Source organism: Heptranchias perlo, chromosome 15 (assembly GCF_035084215.1).
Source record: "Heptranchias perlo isolate sHepPer1 chromosome 15, sHepPer1.hap1, whole genome shotgun sequence".
Classification (NCBI taxonomy): domain Eukaryota; kingdom Metazoa; phylum Chordata; class Chondrichthyes; order Hexanchiformes; family Hexanchidae; genus Heptranchias; species Heptranchias perlo.
In genome coordinates, this window is record NC_090339.1 from 31,488,852 (window position 1) to 31,510,229 (window position 21,378).

Consider the following 21,378-nt stretch of genomic DNA (forward strand, 5'->3'; position numbering starts at 1 on the left):
TGTGAAGTAATAAAAATTGTATACATTGTACAGAATTTTGAACTGTGATGGATGAATTGCAACTGTGGCTTTAACATTCTTGAAAATAATGGGCTAAAATCAACATCTTTCAAGGTACAGGGAAATGAGACCTGTTGTTCTTGGTTAAGAGAGCTGTATTTTTGCATTGTTTGTTAATAAGTAGTGTTCTATGTTTTCAGGCCTTCCTGATTTTATTCAGCCAAAAAAGTGCTACCTTCTCCTCTACCCATACCAATCATGTTTTTCTCTCTGATATTTGCCCTTTTTTTGCTGTTACACTTTCTCTGGTTTTTAAAAATCCAATTTTTCCATTTATTTTAACTGAAATGCTACTACTGGTTCCCCAAAAACCTTGCTTTCTTTTCCTGCACTGCATTTCAATTGTTAAGTGCTAATACAATACCTTTAACACATTCACACATACAGAGAATACACCGAGAATGAATACTCAGGGCAGTGTCCTAGGCCCAACCATCTTCAGCTGCTTCATCAATGACCTTCCCTCCATCATAAGGTCAGAACTGGGGATGTTTGCTGATGATTGCAGAGTGTTCAACCCCTCAAATTATGAAGCAGTCCGAGCCCGCATGCAACAAGACCTGGACAACATCCAGGCTTGGGCTCATAAGTGGCAAGTTACATTCGTGCCAGGCAATCACCATCTCCAACAAGAGAGAGTCTAACCACCTCCCCTTGACATTAAACGGCATTACCATCGCCGAATCCCCCACCATCAACATCTTGGGGGTCACCGTTGACCAGAAACTTAACTGGACCAGCCATATAAATACTGTGGCTACAAGAGCAGGTCAGAGGCTAGGTATTCTTCGGCGAGTGACTCACCTCCTGACTCCCCAAAGCCTTTCCACCATCTACAAGGCACAAGTCAGAAGTGTGATGGAATACTCTCCACTTGCCTGGATGAGTGCATCTCCAACAACACTCAAGAAGCTCGACACCATCCAGGACAAAGCAGCCCGCTTGATTGGCACCCCATCCACCACCCTAAACATTCACTCCCTTCACCACCAGCAGCACTGCAGCAACTCGCCAAGGCTTCTTCGATAGCACCTCCCAAACCCGCGACCTCTACCACCTAGAAGGACAAGAGCAGCAGGCACGTGGGAACAACACCATCCGACTTGGAAATATATCGCCGTTCCTTCATTGTCGCTGGGTCAAAATCCTGGAACTCCCTTCCTAACAGCACTGTGGGAGAACCTTCACCACACAGGCTGCAGCGGTTCAAGAAGGCGGCTCACCACCACCTTCTCAAGGGCAATTAGAGATGGGCAATAAATGCTGGCCTCGCCAGCGACACCCACATCCCATGAACGAATAAAAAAAAATGCCCATACCTTTTCAACCCTGTAAAATAATTTTTTCTCCAATTTCCACCAAAACTTTGAATATTATTATCTCTAATTTTAGTTGTGTTTAAATAAAATTAAATCCAAAATATTTCTGGAATTTTTTTCAAAAATGTAAAACTGAAAACTGTTAAAAAGGTATTAGAGTTTCAGCTCTTTAATGCTTTAGCTGATACGTTGCATGGTTATACAGTACAATGTAGATTTTATATCTTGGAATAATGTCAATCTTGTATAGCCTCTCACGATTTTGCAGTTTGTATATTGAGATATCAAAGGAAAATGGGTCTCAAATAGACATTTTGACTGAGTTCAGTCTAACCCCAATGCTTCTTCCTGCTACCTCTCCCAGTCTTCAGTTCCTGAGATGGCTTTTGTCACACTCTCCCTGTCCTTAACATTCCTGCATTTCTTTCTTTCCCACGCCCCAGTTTAAAATATGGCTCCTTGAGTAATTGGTGCCCATGTATCCATATGCACGCAAGAGAGTCGATGCCTCCTTGCATTGTTAACAGATGAACGTGTTATTGGTCAGGACGAAAAGTAATCTTCACCATGTTCCCCTGTAGCACAATGTAATGAAATATATAGTCTTCTGTTACCTCCAGCAATTTAAAAAAAACAACGGTGAAATGTTGCCAGAGTTCATGCCATAGCCTTTTACTGACACTAGATGACTAGCATAATTTCCAAGTACAGCATTCTGCCAAAGAGCGCCATTATCACCTCGTGCCAGAAATGAGACGTTCTGTAGTTTTTTTAAAAAATAGACTAGTTGCTTTTTGTTTTTAAAAATGAGCAGCTGATAATTATTTCAAAACTTTTTTTGTAAAATATTTGGAGTTCATGAAGCTGATCAGTGTTATAGCTATAAAACACTTGATTAAAGTAGTACTACTTTCCTATATTTTTATAAACAGCATAGTTTCTGGTCTGGATTTGAATGAGCTGTATAAATCAGAAATGGCACAGCAAAGGACTTGCCCCATTCCAAAAACTGACCCTGAATTATCTAAATTTCTTACTGTGTTTAATAGGAGAAATCTCGGTTAGAGCTCGTCTCAGTGGATAATATAGGAACTGACAATAAACCTCTGCAGATTCCAAAGGAAATTTGGTTGTTGGTGGATCATCTCTTTAAAAATGCAATTCGACAGGTAGGTGTAATAATTTTTATTTCCTTCTGTTCCATCTGTAAAACTATCACTCAAAATGATTCCTCCATATCTCAAAAAATAGTGCTCTGCTAATGAGAGGTATGACCATAGGTGTAAAGACTTGTGATCTTGTAGTTTGCATATTGTGATATACAAAGATAATGGTGAATGAAATAATCATTCTGGCTGAGGAATGTTATCTGAGCTATTGTGTTTTTGCAAAAATAGCTATAATACTGCTACATTTTAGATGCATTGGGAATCAGCTTTGCCTGTTTAAAGGAATGCTCTTACTGTGGCCTTATCACAGAGTTTTCATAATCCCATTGTCATTTTCTTCTTTATTTCCAGTTTTACCCTTTGCCTGAAGGAGCTGACCCATGCTGGTATATGATTCCGTGTGCTGGCTGTCCTTAATGCAAGGGCCCACACAGTGTTGCCTGGCTATAAGAGCTTCACAGTCAAACCTGATCTTGTCCCCGTTTGCACACATCTGGAAGGGGTTACAGAATGGCAATCAGGAATAGAAACCCAGACTAATTCCTCCTATTTTTTTTCCCTTCTGCTCCCCTGACAATTGCTAACTCAGCATAGGCCAGGTGTTGAACCTGGTTGTTCTAATTTATATGGCTTGGTGCTACACTAGGGACATGTTGTTAAAAGTTTTTTTTAAAGTGTACTTGTATCTGACTAATAACCACTGTTCAATTTCCCTGCTGATAATCTAGCTGTAGGAAGCCTGAAGAGATGAGGCATGAAGTCTTGGGCCTAGAAATTCGACCATGCAGCACCCGTTTTTTTGCATTTCCAAAAATGACCGCGCTCAAATTTCTAGACCATTGTATCTAAAACTAAACTGGAGAGTTTGAAATGTGAGTTGTCACTAGTGCACAGAATTTAAAAGCTGGAGGAGGTTTCATCTAATCCTGTTGCTGTTTTGACAGGAGGACCTGTTCCAGACACCTGGTACACAGGAAGAACTTCAGCGGATTTTTGACTGCTTGGACACGAGCATTCCACAAACCATTTGTATCCTTTATGCTATAACAGGGAGCTAGAGCCAAGTCAAGCTTTAGTTGCACAGGCAGCTGCACGGTCACTATAAGAACTCAAATGTTTGAGAGCCTCTAACATGAGATGCACAGCTATTAGATCATTATAGATCAATGTGCTTAGAACTATGGGGGGGTTTTTATATCCAAGAGTAGATACTTTTTAAATGTAATATCAAATGCTTATGTTCATTTTTATGCACATTGTGAGTGCTTATTAGAAGTTGAAGAATCAGTAGTACTAATGACTGCAATAATTTTGTGGCTTCTTTGCTGAAATGTGGAGAGTTACTAAAACTGCTGGAAATATTTTGCATCCTTCTATCTTTCTCTCCTGTCTTCCCCCCCCCCCCACCCCCCCCTCAAAAAATAGTAGCCAAAAACCCTTTTGCCCCTGAGGTAGTCTGATTTGTTTCAAATGACTCTAATGATTTTTACCATGCTTTTTAGAGAGTGGCCTTCTTGCACAAGAGAAATTAGGCTGGAGGGCAAGAATGGGAGATGACTCTTATTAGAGAAACCTTGTGTAGTGGAAAATAATTAACCTTATGATTGCTGTTTGACCAGACTTATGAATTTAAGGATCAGGGCTAATCTTACATTATTGTTTTCCAAAAATATGCATACTTTTAAAAATTGTATTTCAATTTTGCACTGTGAGGAAAACGTTGCATTAGTCTATGTTGCAGCCTTGCAGCTGGTTATAGAAGAACTAAAAAGGTGGAGTCAGATTACAAAGATGGATGTAAATTTCTAACTATCTTTTGATATTAGGTTCTACATGGTTTTTGAGGCTATGTGAATTTGGTATTGTGATTAATTTTAAGTTTTTTTTTGCAAATTCTAATTTGGGATGTGAACCTTTTAAGTTTGTATTTAAAATGAAAAAAAATAGAAATTGTGCATTAAAAAGCTGCTTCATTTTTTGCAGCTTATTAAAGCAGAAATGCATGGCATCATGCATTGGAGGACATAACTTCACTGCTGTAACCCCATTGCCACAGAGTTGCCCATCTCAGTTGTGTTTTATGGAAAAACACTAAACTGCTCTCGTGCACCTGCAGTGGTAATTTAAGAGCAGCATTGTAAAGGATTGGGAGCCTGCCTACTTCTTGGCTGCAGTTGGTATTTGGTTTTGGAAACCAGAGCAGGCAGGAGGGGGAAAAAAGCTCAAAAGGAGGCTACATAATTAGTTTTTCTACAAATCTTTTGTCTCTGATGGTTTCAGTGAAATTTATAGCATTTTCAGACAGCTGTCCGATTTTTGATGAAAGGTATTGTGTTCAGCGATTGAGAGTTTTGGGAGGTTATTTCTTCACTGGTCAAACTGCCATCATTTGCCTGTAATTCAGTATCGGCCTATAAGAACATAAGAAATAGGAGCAGGAGTAGGCCAATCGGCCCCTCGCGCCTGCTCCGCCATTCAATAAGATCATGGCTGATCTGATCCTAACCTCAAATCTAAAGAACACAAGAAGTAGGAGCAGGACCCGGCCACTCAGCCCCTGGGCCCGCTCCGCCACCCACAGGGCCCTGACCGATCCGAACTCAGCTTCATGTCCAATTTCCTGCCCGCTCCCCGTAACCCCTGATTCCCTTTACTTCTAGGAAACTGTCTATTTCTGTTTTAAATTTATTTAATGATGTAGCTTCCACAGCTTCCTGGGGCAGCAAATTCCACAGACCTACTACCCTCTGAGTGAAGAAGTTTCTCCTCATCTCAGTTTTGAAAGAGCAGCCCCTTATTCTAAGATTATGCCCCCTCGTTCTAGTTTCACCCATCCTTGGGAACATCCTTACCGCATCCACCCGATCAAGCCCCTTCACAATCTTATATGTTTCAATAAGATCGCCTCTCATTCTTCTGAACTCCAATGAGTTGAGTCCCAATCTACTCAACCTCTCCTCATATATCCACCCCCTCATCCCCGGGACTAACCGAGTGAACCTTCTTTGTACTGCCTCAAGAGCAAGTATGTCTTTTCTTAAGTATGGACACCAAAACTGTATGCAGTATTCCAGGTGCGGTCTCACCAATACCTTATATAACTGCAGCAATACCTCCCTGTTTTTATATTCTATCCCCCAAGCAATAAAAGCCAACATTCCATTGGCCTTCTTGATCACCTGCTGCACCTGCATACTAACTTTTTGATCTTCTTGCACTAGGACCCCCAGATCCCTTTGTACTGCAGTACTTTCCAGTTTCTCGCCATTAAGATAACAACTTGCTCTCTGATTTTTCCTGCCAAAGTGCATAACCTCACATTTTCCAATATTGTATTGCATCTGCCAAATCTCCGCCCACTCACCCAGCCTGTCTATATCCCCTTGTCGGTTTTTTATGTCCTCCTCACTCTACTTTCCCTCCCATCTTTGTATCATCTGCACACTTTGATATGTCACACTCGGTCCCCTCCTCCAAATCGTTAATATAGATTGTAAAGAGTTGGGGACCCAGCACCGACCCCTGCGGAACACAACTGGCTACTGGTTGCCAGTCCGAGAATGAACCATTTATCCCAATTCTCTGCTTCCTGTTAGATAACCAATCCTCCACCCATGCCAGAATATTACCCCCAATCCAGTGATTCTTTATCTTGAGCAATAATCTTTTATGTGGCACCTTGTCGAATGCCTTCTGGAAGTCTAAATACACTACGTCCACTGGTTCCCCTTATTATTCCTTATCTCTACCCAAACTGTTTCATTATCCTGATCCTTTGTCCCAATATCATTTCTCTGTATTAGTGATTCCTTCCTTTATTAACATAGCCACCCCACCTCCCCTTCCATCCTGCCTGTCCTTCCTGATTGTTAAATACCCTGGCATATTTAATTCCCAGTCGTTGTCACCCTGCAGCCGTGTTTCTGTAATGGCCACAAGATCATACCCATACGTAGTTATTTGTGCCGCTAACTCGTCCATTTTGTTACGAATGCACGTGCATTATAAAGAACTTTCAAATATGTTTTGTGACACTTAGTTCCTGCTTTTTCCTTTTTTAACACTTTACCTTTTACTCTATACCTTCTGTCCCTTCCTGACACGCTTTCCTCTGTCTCCCTGCTCAGGTTCCCAACCCCCTGCCAGTTTAAACCCTCCCCAACAGCACTAGCAAACACTCCCCCTAGGACAGCGGTCCCAGCCCTGCCCGGGTGCAGACCGTCCGGTTTGTACTAGTCCCACCTCCCCCAGAACCGGTTCCAATGCCCCAGGAATTTGAATCCCTCCTCCTTGCACTACTCCTCTAGCCACGTATTCATTTGAAATATCCTCCTATTTCTACTCTGACTAGCACGTGGCACTGGTAGCAATCCTGAGATTGCTACTTTTGAGGTCCTATTTTTTAATTTACCTCCTAACTCCCTATATTCTGCTTTTATGACCTCATCCTCTTTTTTACCTATATCGTTGGTGCCTATGTGCACCACGACAGATGGCTGTTCGCCCTCCCCCTCCAAAATGTTCTGTAGCTGCTCCGAGACGTCCTTGACCCTTGCACCAGGGAGGCAACACACCATCCTGGAGTCTCGGTTGCGGCCGCAGAAACGCCTATCCCCCTTACAATTGAATCCCCTATCACTATAGTTCTTCCACTCTTTTTCCTCCCAGCCTGTGCAGCAGAGCCACCCATGGTGCCAAGAAGTTGGCTGCTGCTGCCTTCCCCTGATAAGTCATCCCCCCCAACATTATCCAAAGTGGTATATCTGTTTGAGAGGGGGATGGCCACAGTGGACCCCTGCACTACCTGCCTGCACCTCTTACTCTGCCTGGTGGTCACCCATTCACTTCCTGCCTGTACACCCTTTACCTGCGGTGTGACCAACTCGCTAAACGTGCTATCCACGTGGTTCTCAGCATCACGAATGCACCAGTATGTATCCATCCGCAGCTCCAGTGTCGCAATGCGGTCGTTCAGTAGCTGCAGCTGGATACACTTCCCGCACACATGGTCGTCGGAGACACAAAGTGTCCCTGATTTCCCACATAGAGCAGGAGGAGCATGCCACGGGGCCGAGCTGTCCTCCCATGACTTACCCTTTAATTGATTTAAATTAAATTTAAATTAAATGGATCCCACCAATCACACTGGAATTAAGTGATATACTCAAGGGCCCTGCTTAACAGTCGTCCCCGCTACACAGAGACCGTAGTAACCACAAAATATATTAGATTAACTTAAACCAAGCAAAAAAACAAATTAAGCCTCAAATACAGTTATTTTGGATATATTACTCTAGTTAAGTAGTTTAAGCTGTAATTTTAATAAGATACCAGTAGTTTTACGCTTCTAGTTTTTAATTCAATTTTACCCAATTCCCTAACTCAGCGAAAAAAACTAATACTCACCAGCCAATCACCTACCTGTTGTCCTGTGACGTCGCTCCTTGTTTTTTTCACCGATTGCCTCTCTGCCGCTGCGAGTGCAGATAGGCCCTCGAGCCTGGGCCTTTAGTAGTCTCCAAGTCCTGCGCTCTCTCCTAGGTCCACTCCCACCTGTAGCTCCGCTGCGAGTGCCAAACAGTCTAGATTTATTGCAATCCTATACATTTCAACATATAACAGAAACCACATAGGTGTTCTGTGCAAAGCCAAATGCGTATCTGATTTTAGATACTCCAGACCATCTATGCTGTTGACATTTCCTGATTTTGTGTACTAGCTGGCAGTAATCATTCGGTGGCTGAAGCTCTGCTCATCTTCCTTGAAGCCCTCCCAGAGCCTGTGATATGTTATGAGCTGCATCTGCGATGCCTAGAATTTTCATACGATGGCCGCAGCTGCAGACAAGTAAGAGTTACAGCTCCATGATTGTTTTGCGTGACTATCAGGATGCCACGTATAAAAGGAATCACTGTTGCTTAGCTTGGTTCATGGTTTGTGCAGATACATTTTATTGTCTGTAGCAGGCACACATCTCGCCAATTTAGCTGCCTTATTACAACAACAACTTGCATTTACCTAGGGCCTTTACCTTAGTAAAATGACCCTTTATTAGATTGGACCAGTGTGACTAGATTATTCATAGAAGCACAACTGGCAACTGTGAGGTTTGATTGAAACATGCATCTAACAGACTTTTTGTATGGAAAAGAAAAATAGAATGAAGTTAAGAAAAGTAACATTTTGCTAGGCAGTTCAATAGTAAACTATCAGTATGAAGCTCTGTCTTTTGCCCTAACAGCACCCAGTTCAAAAAGTGCCTGGCGGTAGTGGCAGCCTTTTCCTGGCTACATGTTTTTGTATATCCAGATAGCTGACTCATCTGAACTCCTTAAGATGCGGCTTAGATGCTAAGTCCTCCAGGGCTTGATTTTATCAGGAAGATTGGGATTCCCAGTCAATAATGAGCAATCCCAGTTAGACCTAAAGCTGAATGTCTATTAGGTGGGTTTAGACTGGGACATAGTCCTGCTGTCATTAAAGTGCTTGCTTCAAGATCATGCAATGTAAAATTCAGACACTATTATTCATGGAATCTTGGCCTTACATGATCAAACATATTTCATAAATTTACAAGTGCACCTTCACAGGCCATGGTCCTTTATATATACTCTGTTGTCCCTGGATGTTGAGATTAACTCTTTAAGATAATGACAAGACAAATATGTTGAGGAAATTTCAGTTGTAAGCTGCACCACAGGTGATGGCAGACGGTCCTCTTACAGGATGGGGCACTCACCTTCAGGGAGGGTGGCTCCAAGTAGTGTGGGCGTGGTCGCATTTCATCACGTGCAAGATGATGTTTAAGCAGTGTAGCAAACTCTGTTGTTCAAAGAGCAAATTCAGGAGAAATCAGTAAGTATGGCCAGGTAATGTAACCACATTTTGAGGTACATAAAGCAGGAAGGACTTATTTCTGAACCTTGTGTCTGGATGCCATGCAGACATGAAGTTTGCATTGATAAGAACATCATGAACACTACTGGTTTGTAGTTTTTGAAGAAAAATGGATGATCTTATGGAATGCAATCGCCAAAACATCCAAAAACCCCAGATTCCCATGTAACAAAAACAGTATTTTTTTTTATTCAGTCAGTGCAAACCAGTAGCCCCATCACACGCTTCAGCAACTCAAAAGTGCAGAATGAACGGTGGATATCTCAAACGGGGACGTGGTCCACACAAATGGACTCTGAACCTTGAGATATTTGAGATGGTCTTAAATAGATAAGTTACCCAGAGACTTCACAGGAACCTTTTACAACAAAAGACAGTCTTGGTTCTGCAGCAGAATCTCTGCAAACACATGTACACTAATACCACATTTCTCACATCCTATCTCACACACAGTCCCACTCACCTATCATCCCCTGTCCTTGCCAACCTCCATTGACTCCCCATCAGTCATCTCAACAACTTCAAAATCCTCATATTTGTCTCCAAAACCCTACATGGTCTTGCTCCACCCTACCCCTCCAACCCTATGTTCCATCCTGCATCTTCTGCATTTCAAATTTTAATCTGCTAAGCATACTCCACTCTCTTTGCCCCACCATTGATGACAGAGCCTTTAGTCACCTCATCCCCACTCTCTGGAGCTCTCTTCCTAAATACCCTCACCTTGCTGCACCCTCCTCATCTTCAAAATGCTGCTAAAAAACCTACTTCTTCAACCACACATTTGGCCCCCTCCCCTAATTTCCTTCCTTTTCCTGCTCAAATTGTTGAGTGCTTTGGGACTTCTTGCCACATTAAAGGCACCATATAAATAAGTTGTTGTTGAATGTCTGTACACAGTGCAGTGTTATATTAATCCTGAACATCTATATTTTTAGTACAAAAATTATCAAGTCCGGATCCCTTTAGGTAGGATTTATCTTATAACAATTATAGAATACAGTTGTTGTAAACAGCATTGTAGCCATCATGGAATGTAATGGGTATTCTAAGGTTATTAAACACTAATATCCAATTATTCATTGTTGTAGAGTGTTTTACACGGTGCTACACTACATTGGGTGTACTATATCAAGTGATCACAATGACTTTTTTTAAAACAATCTTTACATTGCCATATACATTTGTTTCTTTTTCTCCAGTTGATATCCCAGCTGCCTCGCAGTCACAGAAACGTGTTTAGGTATTTGATGGCATTTCTACGGGAATTGTTGAAGTACACAGAAGACAACAAGCTTGATGCCAAGATGTTAGGTAAGAAAAGATGTAACACTTTGCCATTAATAAGTAGAAAGTTTTGAAACATAGGTCAAGTGACGTGGCAGCTTTTCCTGGATGCCTTAATAAAGCACATTTACCTTCAGATCCTAAGAGCATCTCTCACAGCATCAGTATGACAATGTATGTACATCTCTGAGTAAGATTGCTGACGTGTTGAATTGAGTTGCTTACTCTGAGCTTGTTACCAATGTTTTAACAAGATTGAAAGCGATCATATTGCAAGAGAAGATTTATGCTTTCTCCCTTTGACTACAGTATATATATTTTAAATGTAAAATAATAATTCAAAACATTTATTGTGCCAATTTGAGATACAGAACTTGGAAGGCCTCCATTATGCCAGTTCTGTAACTAGTGTTGATTTGTTTATTTTTTTTAAATGCTTCCCTAACCTATGTAATATCAAAATATGGAAACTTGAGGGCTAATTTTAACTTTCGGCGGTGCTGGAAAACCGATGGTAGCGGATCGGCCGCCTGTGATGTGCTCGGCCCAATTCTCTATTCCATTACGGAAAAGAAAATCGGACGGGGACTATAATGGATGGCCAATCCGTTACCACCCGTTTTCCAGAAGTTAAAATCAACTCTTTGGTCTCCAGAACAATGTCTTGGACTGGAGGAGCTGTTGCACTCAATATTAGGGCTATAGGTAAACCAGTTGCTACTGTGGTAGCACTCTTACCTCTGAATCAGAAGGCCGAGGGTTCAAGCCCCACTCAAGGAATTGACCACATGATGTAGGCCGACACTTCAGTGCAATACTGAGGGAGTGCTGAATTGTCAGATGAGACAGTAAACAGAGATCTCATCTGCCTGTTCAGGTGGATGCAAAAAATATCCTATGGCACTTTTTCAAAGAAGATCAGGGAATTCTCCCACTGTCCTGGCCAGCGTTCGTTGTTCAACCAACACCACCAAAACAGATTAACTGGTGTTACAGATTTTGGGTCTGGATATAGATATTTTCTCTGGTTCAGCAGCTCTCCCATTAGCGGGCCTTGCATTCCTTACGATCAGGTATTTACCATTATTGCCCAATATCTAGTGATACAATAGCATGACCTGGGATCGCAACGATGAAAATCCCTCATTATGTGAACTGGGTGTTGCCACATGCATTTCCCCAGTTTTCCAAAAGGTGGTCTGATGAACACTTTAGTGAGACAAAACTAAATATAAATCAACAAGCTGATTTATTTTCATATGATATGTGAATGAACAGAATAACGATTACAGTCAATTATAACTTATTTCACAACATTCCTTGTAACACAGAAAATAGCCCACACCATACTATCTCTGTTAGCGGGCTGAATACAGTTTTTCTGATCAGTGTTCTTTCTGAATCTAGTCGGCTCTGTGCTTGAGAGAACTTTCTCTCTTTAAGTCTGGCTTCCTTACCAGATCTCACAGATTGTCCCAGACAGTGTCCTCCTTTTCTCGCTGGGCAGGCAGGCCGAGGCTTGACCTCTGATCCTCCCACAGCTTTCCATGTCTAAGGATTGACCAGTTGAGTTGCCAATCAGAGTGGGTTCCAGCCAGACAAGTCCATACTGAGTGCATATAAAAGCAGCCCCTTCTAACATAACATAATTGCTTACTAGAAGTGTCAGAATGTGGTAATAATTCATGTATTGTCCCAGACTGTTATGGATTATTACTTTTGGGAGAACTCATTAAGAGACCCAGCCCCCTTATTGTTTCAGTGGCTCTAGCTTTTTTTCTCTGTCAAGTGAAAAAAGAAAAAAAAGATGCTGTACCTTTGGGATTTAAACCTCAGAATCTTGAGTCTGACTTTATATCAAAATTATATTGTAGCTTAAACCAAAATTCCCATCTAGTGCAAATAGTAAAATTTCAAAGAAACAAAACTGGTCAGTCATGTCATTGTTGTTGGTGTGACCTAGCTGTGCACAAATTGGTTGCCACATTCGCCTACAAAACAACAGTGTGTGCACTTTGAGTAATTTGTGGGCTGTGAAGCACCTTGGGATATTCTGAGGATGTGAAAGGTGCTTTGTAAATGCAAGTTTGTTCATTCTTTGGCATTTGGTTTCACTTAATATTTTTCAAATGTTAATTTTTATATTGTGTTCAGAGAACGAGTGTTAGGGCATATCTCCATCTCCGTCCTCCTTCCTCATAGACACTCAGTACCTAGGTTCACACGTGAAGAATGACCACTTAGAACATTGTTAGTAGCAGTGGAACCAAACTCCAACAGAGTCATTACTTTCAGGCAAGGAGGGGAGAAAATTCGGGCCAAAGAAAGAAAACCATATACAGGCAGTGTTTTTTGCTGTTTTGACTCTTGCTGTTTCTTCAGCCAATTGGTACTAACTGGAGGACAGGGAACTGCTACATGGGTAGGAGTTGATTGTGTAAGTTGGGAGCATTCCAGGGACAATAGCGGCCATTTGTTCTGGTACACAGAATTTATGGGTTGACTTCCCCTGCATGTTTTATCCTCAGAGCTCCAAATTAATTCATGTCTCTCGGGTTGTGGATAGTCTAAGCCAAATGAGAAATTGAGATTAAGTTTGAATTATGTCTGATTTGCCCAAATATATTTATGAAATGGAATCACTTTTCTACAGAGAGGCAAATGTTCTGAGGTGCGAGCCTAAATATTAATTGTACTTCTATAAGGTAGTTATTACGGATGTGTTTAAAGACCAAGTTTTTTAGGTATGTGAAGCAAACACATATGGTTGAAGGAATTGGCATTTCACTTCAGGTATATTGTATAATTGTATTTTTCCTGTCATCCACAGCTACCCTCTTTGCAAGTCTCCTTTTGAGGCCACCACCAAACTTAGTTGGGAGGCAAACCCAGAATGATCGACAACGTGCTGTGAATTTCATCTTTGGCTTCCTGTTAGGTGGAGAGGATGACTAAATGTTGGCCATTCTTCAGATAACATCTTCACTGCACTGTGACCATAGCTGAAAATGTTATGTTAGAGTGGTGATCGAATGATACAGATGCTCAGATCTCTGGTTTTTCAGTACGGTTCAGTGTTGATCTGGGTGAATGAAGGCAGCTCCTTAACCTATTCTCACCAAGTAGCTGAGAATGCTCGTCACATAGTGACCCAGCAAAACCATACACGTTTCCAGCAATTGCACAAGTTCTTACCAATCTAAATTTTTATTACCAATTATTGTATGAAATTTTTCCAGCATTGCAACTAAAGTCTGTTTTTGCTGCCAGGTTAATGCAGGTTAGAGTGGGAATCTTTATTGTATTTGAAGGTGACTGGAAGGCAACACTGAGCAAGGGAAGCTGCATCGGATTAAACAGGGAATATACCAATATATCACAGTATATAAAACCCATGATATGCCTCTTTCAACCCCTCACCATTGAAACGTAACACTAAATCATAATTGTAGCAAATGAATAAAAAAAGTTAAAACAATAGTAAGTGAGCATGAACAGTAACTTATTCTCTGAGTAGTAATGCTTCAAGTCTCATGACCGTGGTCGGACTTGTGCTTACCTGATACAATTGAGTTTCCCTACTTCCCGGCTGGACAGAGGGGTATAAAAGAGTGTTCCACTTTGGAAAGCTATTGGCTTGAATTCCAAGTAAAGACGATGACATGGAAACAATGGATTCCATTGGGGGAAGGGGAAAAGAATGAGTTGACTTTTAGAGATACCAATTTAATAATATAAATCACAAAATGAATGGTTGTCTGAAAGATTATGGTTGATGCATAAATGTTTATAAAATTGTAAAAATCCTAGATGTACCTAAACATAATTAGACTTCCGTATATGCAGTCAAGCTCCAGAGTTCATGAAAATGATGCTGTACATGAAAAATACAAACTTTGTTGCAAAATTCTATTCAAAAAAGTGATGCAACAAGGTTTATTTGCTTTTGCATATTTATTGAAGATTCGATTTGTGTTCTACAAATAGCTTTTGTTCGTCTGTAAGGTAATACCCCAGCTGTGTGTTCTAACTTCTATATGATGAATTATAAGCCCACTCTGTTATGTCAAAGGAAAGGAGCAGTAGTGCCAATGCTATATTAGATTCCAAATCCAGTTGTCAACCACTGGGCTCCATGTGGAGTGGACTGCAATGCTCCACTTCACCTTCCCGAAACACGCTTCCTTTTTGCCAATCAGAGTAACATTGCAGTGCCATCGATAAATCCTGTCCTTCAATCAGAGAAAGAATGTTGTATGAATTATATGACGGGGAATAGAGGAGGAAACTATGCTACTTAATGTTTTATTCAACTGTGGGGTTAGTTTAGGTTGAATCCATGTATCATTCGATCACTAGTTAAAAGCCATGTGATCAGCTTAGGCTGATGTATTGTTGCCAGATCCCAGCCATGGGGAGATATGTGTGTATATATATTTAAAAGAAACTATGGCAGTGTCCTTAATGAAGAATTTGTGTGTAGAACAGAGTACTTTCAATATAATGTATAATGGTCCAGATAAGATTCAGAAATCATTTTTACAAAAACAACAATCACCTCCCCTTTCATACGAGATGCTTGTAAATGTCTGTAGAGACGTGTTGTATTGGATCTCACATTCAGCAAGGAACCACTCAGCTGAGAAAAAAAACACTACAAACCTTCGAGTTGGGTTTTGGTTATTTGATTTTGTTTCTCCTCTAAATAAATTACCTAAATGAGATGAATAGAGTAGTACTTTTGTACATTTACCTTATTTTTTAATACTATTTGGCTTTAATTTAACAGTTGAAAGATACAAGTCAGTTAATTAGACCAGATTACACACCAGTTGAAATGAGAGATAATCAAGCAACTCAATTTCCAAATGCACTGATACCAAGAAAAACAGAAGCAGTAGTTGGGTGAAACTTTGGGCTGATGTTTTTGCCAGCCAGTACTGGTAATGGAAAATTGAGACAATTGATATCCATTGCAACCAGAAACAAAATTAAAATCCTTTAAATTCCTGTCCTTGAGTGTATTGAACTATTGAAATGTCGTCATCTGTTGTGTAACGGATTTATCTTAACTGTGCTTTTATCACTGTAGTGTCGGTTGTAATTCAACAGACTTGATAACTAAAGATAGGCCTAAATCAAAAGACCAGGTACAGGAAGTGTTCAATGACATTGGTGTAGAGGGGAGAAATCAAGATCATAGATACCAAACTATGATTCACAATTGCTGTAATACACTACAATGTATATTTCAGTCTCTAGGTTATTTCATTATCTTACAGTTAAATTTTCCAATTAAAATCAATTCATATCTATCCAAATAGCATCATTTGTCATTTATTTAAAAATACACAAATCTGGTTTCTGTTATTTGGGCCTTTTAAGTTATTGGATAAGTTCCTTTTGTTAATTATCATCTTCAAGCTCCTAAGATATCAGAAATTGTGATTCAGGAGGTATATTCCTGTATTGCACTGCAATTATTGAGAGTATTCACTGTTTAGAATAGTGTTCATCCCATTGATGTGTTTGTGTGATTTCTGCAGTAGTATAGTTCAGGTCAGCCTGTCTTGTGTACTTATAACCAGTTCATTTAGCAAATGGCCATCAGGTGCAGCCAATTCCAACAATGTCATTTCTTAAATGGGTCAAAAGTAATGTGCAGTAATTATGTGACACTCTGGTGCATCTAAAATAGATACTGTTAAGTCTTTTTTGGGGAGAATTGGATTGTTAAACTGCTACTGTATTCTATGATACTACAGCTGCTCCAAGTGTTTCTTGTATTGCCAAACACAGTCCTGACCCATTCTTTGTACTTTGAGCAAGAAAAAAGGGGCTTGTGTTCAATTCTGATATTCAATACAGCCAGGATCATTGAAACTGTGCCAATTTTTTTTATTGCTGTGTATTTAAGATCAGATGTTTTAATACTACATGTTAGAAAGTTTAAATTTATTCATATTAATGGCCCATCCGGAAGTAGTGTTTTGATGCAGAACTTTAACTGTATATTTTCCCTAATACTGTACCGAGTACTTGCAGTACCAGTGGGTCATCACTCCATTGTCTTACATGTATCATAGTACTGTTTATTTGTTGAGCTGTATGTGTAGATATATTTGTTTTCATTTATACAGGCTATAAATATGCCGCTGCTTTAAAAAAAAAATTTTAGTTAAAAGTGAAACGAGCAAGTCCTGCAATCTGTTAAATGCACGTTACAATGTCAAGTTTAAATAATTTGGTAACTTCTTTCACATGATAAGGTAATCTCAGCTGTTGATCAAAGCAGACAGCATTAATTACTCTCCAGAGAGACTAGGACATCCTAGAAATGAATCCCTAGGAGGTACTAAAGCTCAATTTTTAATTGATGTTTTATAAAAATTTAGATAATTTTGTGCTTTCAGTTCAAAAAACAGCCTTCCTTTTAAAGAGATCTCTATTGACTCATTCTTAAGGCATCCTAGGCTATCGAAAAGCAATTGCTGCCTGTCTGCTCAGGACAAAAGCTGAATTTTCTGTGTGATTGGAAGTTGGCAGTGTGTTTTGAACTTGACATTTTAATTAATTGTCCGAAGGTCTAACAGCAACAGTCAAAATTTTATTTTGTTTTTAAGATTTGTACTACGTATTGTTCATAGTATCTGGCATGGTGAATGCAGAGGGTTTCCCTCAACCCACAGCACAGCAATTAGTTGAGACTAAAATGGTCACACCGGCTATGCTTTGGAGTCACATTTGGTCAGCTTGACACTTAACATCTGATTGCTGGAGCAGGCTGCTTTTGTTATGTTTTTTTCTCACTAAGTTAACCTGCATCTTCTTTCAGTTCATCTAAAACCGTGCCTGTGCCATTGAAAGAGCAAGCTGGGTGGCCAGATCGCAGACCAATGCCAAATATCCTCTTTGGCACTAAGATGTATTGTACCACCCCGCCAGATCATCTTTTTCCATTTTCCCTTCCCCATTGTAGAGACACATTGCAGCCTCTGCCCAGCTTAGAACTGAGCAGAGTGAAGGACCAAATCTGCATACTTCTTGGCACTGAACTTTATAGCTCTAATGCTGAACATCACTGTGCAGGCAGGCTTCAGTACTTTTAGAAATTGTTATGTAGGGCTCTGTTCAGTCTGTCTTTTATTGTAAGTGTAATAAGTCCTGGTCATTAGTGAACTGCATGATATTTAATAAATTCTACTGTTTCAAATTTGCTTTAAGAAGTTTACTGAAATATGTTATATGCAGTTCCACTGTGTCTTACTGAACCAGGTTTTAGTCACTTATGCATGAGGTGGTAGTTTCCCTACAGCATTGTATAGCTGTATGGTTTCATAGTACCAAATGATCTTTCAGTAAGTTCACTCTAGGGGTGAAGAGTAGATTTATCAATCAGGTTGCTGGGATCGGGAATGAGGTGGAGGTCACTTTGGTTCACCTGAGGCTATGCAAACACCCTCCCATAGAACCTCAGCTAAATCTACAAATAAAATCACAGTTACACCATCCATCTAAATAGCAAAAAACCTTTCCATTTAATTGTGGAGGGAGGGAGGGAAAGAGTTGATATTAAAAGTTTTCTCACACTTCTATCAAGCCATCCAAAATCATACACAAATAATAAAATTCAGCTTTCAGGCTAATATTTTCACTAAACACCTTGGGGGTAATTTTAACCCTCAAGAACAGGTGGGTTGTGGGTGGGTAGGAGGTTAAAATAATAACTTTTCGGAGCGGGACCGCATCCCGGCACCAACTCGCCCACTTCTGTGTTTAACCCAGGCAGGTTTGTCTGCGTGTGGACAGCAGACACCTGGAAGTCCCGCCCCTACTTAAAGCCGGCGGGCCGATACTTAAAGGGGCAATTTACCTCATTGAAATATTTGAGGTACTTAATATTTTGTGTATTGGAAAATTTAAATGAATTTAACCTTGCCTGTTCGGGTTTCCCATCGCTTCCTATTCACGTCAGGTGAAAGCAGGCGGGAAGGGCCGGATCTATGAGGTGAGTGCCTTTATTGCACTGCTCATGGGCCGGGAGGAGCAGGAGTGCTTCATCCAGGCCCAACAAACTCACCTGGCTGACAGGACCCCGGCAATCAGCTGACCCCTCTCCTCCCTCCCACCCCCCAGATCCTCAATGCTGGCTGAACCCCCCCCCCAATGTCGTCCATGTCCTCCCAGCTCGCCAACCCCACCCACCCCCCCCCCCCCCACCCCGATTTTTTTTTTTAATTGGAGGAGGGCCAATTTCAGTGGGTTGAGAACGGATCAGACCCAGGTAAATTGGAACCAAAGATTGGCAGGCAAATCCGTAATTGAACAATGGTCAGCTTTTAAAGAGGAGATGGTTCAGGTACAGTCTAGGTACATTCCCACGAGGGGGAAAGGTAGGGCATCTAAAGTAGAGCTCCCTGAATGATGAAAGCGATAGAGTAAGATGAAGCAGAAAAAGGGGGCATATGACATGTCAGGTTGATAATACAAGTGACAACCAGGCTGAATATAGAAAGTACAGACGAGATGAGGAAAAGGAAATGAGGGACAAAGAGAGAGTATGAGAATAGACTGGCAACTAACATAAAGACAACTTTTGGATTTCCTTTTAAGTATATAAATAGTAAACGGGTAGTAAGAGGAGGGGTTGGGCTGATTAGGGACCAAAAAGGAGATCTACATAAACGAGGGCTCTGCATGTGTCTTTACCAAGGAAGAAGATGCTGCCAAAGTCATAGTATAATAGGAGGTAGTTGAGGTACTGGATGGGCTAAAAATTGATAAAGGTACTAGAAAGGCTGGCTGTGCTTAAAGTAGGTAAGTCACCCGGTCCGGATGGGATACATTCTAGGTTGCTGAGGGAAGTAAGGGTGGAAATTGCAGAGGTGCTGACCATAATCTTCCAAACATCCTTAGATATGGGGATGGTGCCAGAGGACTAGAGAATTTCAGATGTTACACATGTGGTGAGTGTAGGGTCACTACACTCCTTTTAAAAGGAATGTGACAAGTTCCTGAGAAAACATTGCCAGTTACAGAGAGTTGGCGGTTAGTTTGGATTGTGATGTATGTCCAGTTACAGGGAGTTAGTGGTTTAGATTGTGATGTGTCTCTCCTGGAGCCTCAGGGAGTAGGAGAGCAATTGCCCAGAGTTTTTCCTGGATTGTCCATTTTCTTTGTCTGTTCCAAGAGACAGCATTACCAAGAGGTCGGACGGCAACATGCGAGGTTATACTGTCTACTGGATGGGGCAAGCTTGATGGGCCTGATAGTCTTTACTTGCCCTTTTTGTGTGTTTGTATGTGCAGACTGGGGATTGTCTCTGGGCCCTGCCTGGTGTGAGGATCAGAGAGTTCACCCAGTTAGTAGCTAAGCCCAGGGTCAATTCCCATTCTGCAATCCCCATCGGAGAACTCATTTCTTCCCCTTTCTGTTCCTTGCTGTGACCAGTGCACAAATCAGAAAACACACAGTAAGTTGGTTAGTTTTCCTTCCACGTTTATTTCCAGATGTTAAATTTATCACATTTAAGTTGTTGAAATAACGTCACTCTTAAAACATACAAAAAATGCAGGACAGGAAAAGATCCAGTAGTCCATTCAACCTGTCCCAAATATTATACACTCCCCACCCCACCTGAGACCATATAATGTCCTGGGAGAGGCGAAAAACCAGATTAGAAACCCAGGCCATTTTTTGGGGGGGGGGGGTGGAATCTGGGAAATTCCTCTCCGATTTTCCCTCCCCTCCCCCCCCCCCCCCCCCAGCTCCCTCAGGTGAAAGTAGGCCAGGAGATCACTCTGGCCCTGATAAGGACATGCATTACAAGGCGATTGCTTTTCCTCTTCGACTTTGCTAATCATCCGAAAACCATCCGAACATAGGGCCTCGGAGCCTGGTCTCCAACGATCACCAATCCAGCTCTGAACAAGCAGCCACTCCCCAAACATGCGACGATGAATTGAAACCAGTCGGTGGCTTGTCTAGAGTTGCCACTTCTGCCTCGTTGCAGCTTGAACAAAAATTGTCCGCGGTATATTTTTTTCTAAGTGCCAACTGTAACATCCTTTTAATTCATTGGGAACTGATTCCATTCCTTTAAATAATTGGGAGTTGATCCCATTCCTTTAGGCCATGCTATGACTGGGTACTGTAGAATAGTGGTTATGTTGCTGAATTAGTAATCCAGAGGCCTAGACTAATAATCCGGATATGAGTTCAAATCCTGCTACGGTGGCTGGGGAATTTAAATTCAGTTAATTAAATAAAATCTGGAATAAAAAAACTAGCATCAGTAATGGTGACGATGAAACTACGAGCTTGTCGTAAAAACTCATCTTGTTCACTAATGTTCTTTAAGGAAGGAAACCTGGTGTCCTTACCCGGCCTGGCCTATACGTGACTCCAGATTCACAGCAATGTGGTTGATTCTTAACTGCCCTCTGAAATAGCAAGCCACTCAGTTGTACAATCCCGCAATAAAAAGACATAAGAATAAAATCAGATGGACCACGCGGCACTGGACACAACAAAAGCAAACCAAGCCCAGTCAACCCTGCAAAATCCCCCTCACTAACATCTGGGGACTTGTGCCAAAATTGGGAGAGCTGTCCCAGAGACAAGTCAAGCAACAGCCTGACAGAATC

At 41.1% G+C, this 21,378-nt stretch overlaps 1 protein-coding gene across 2 annotated transcripts in view; it reads left to right on the forward strand.

Annotated features, from left to right (window-relative positions):
* Positions 1 to 17,945, forward strand: part of ocrl (OCRL inositol polyphosphate-5-phosphatase) — a 98,706-nt gene extending 80,761 nt beyond the window's left edge. For both annotated transcript variants that reach the window (XM_067997010.1, XM_067997011.1), the window contains 5 exons: positions 2,429 to 2,548; positions 3,493 to 3,577; positions 8,268 to 8,395; positions 10,648 to 10,759; positions 13,563 to 17,945. In XM_067997010.1, coding sequence (XP_067853111.1) covers positions 2,429 to 2,548; positions 3,493 to 3,577; positions 8,268 to 8,395; positions 10,648 to 10,759; positions 13,563 to 13,687 — 570 coding nt within the window. In that variant the 3' untranslated portion in view covers positions 13,688 to 17,945. The remainder of the gene's footprint in view (positions 1 to 2,428; positions 2,549 to 3,492; positions 3,578 to 8,267; positions 8,396 to 10,647; positions 10,760 to 13,562) is intronic.
* The last annotated feature ends 3,433 nt before the right edge of the window (positions 17,946 to 21,378 follow it).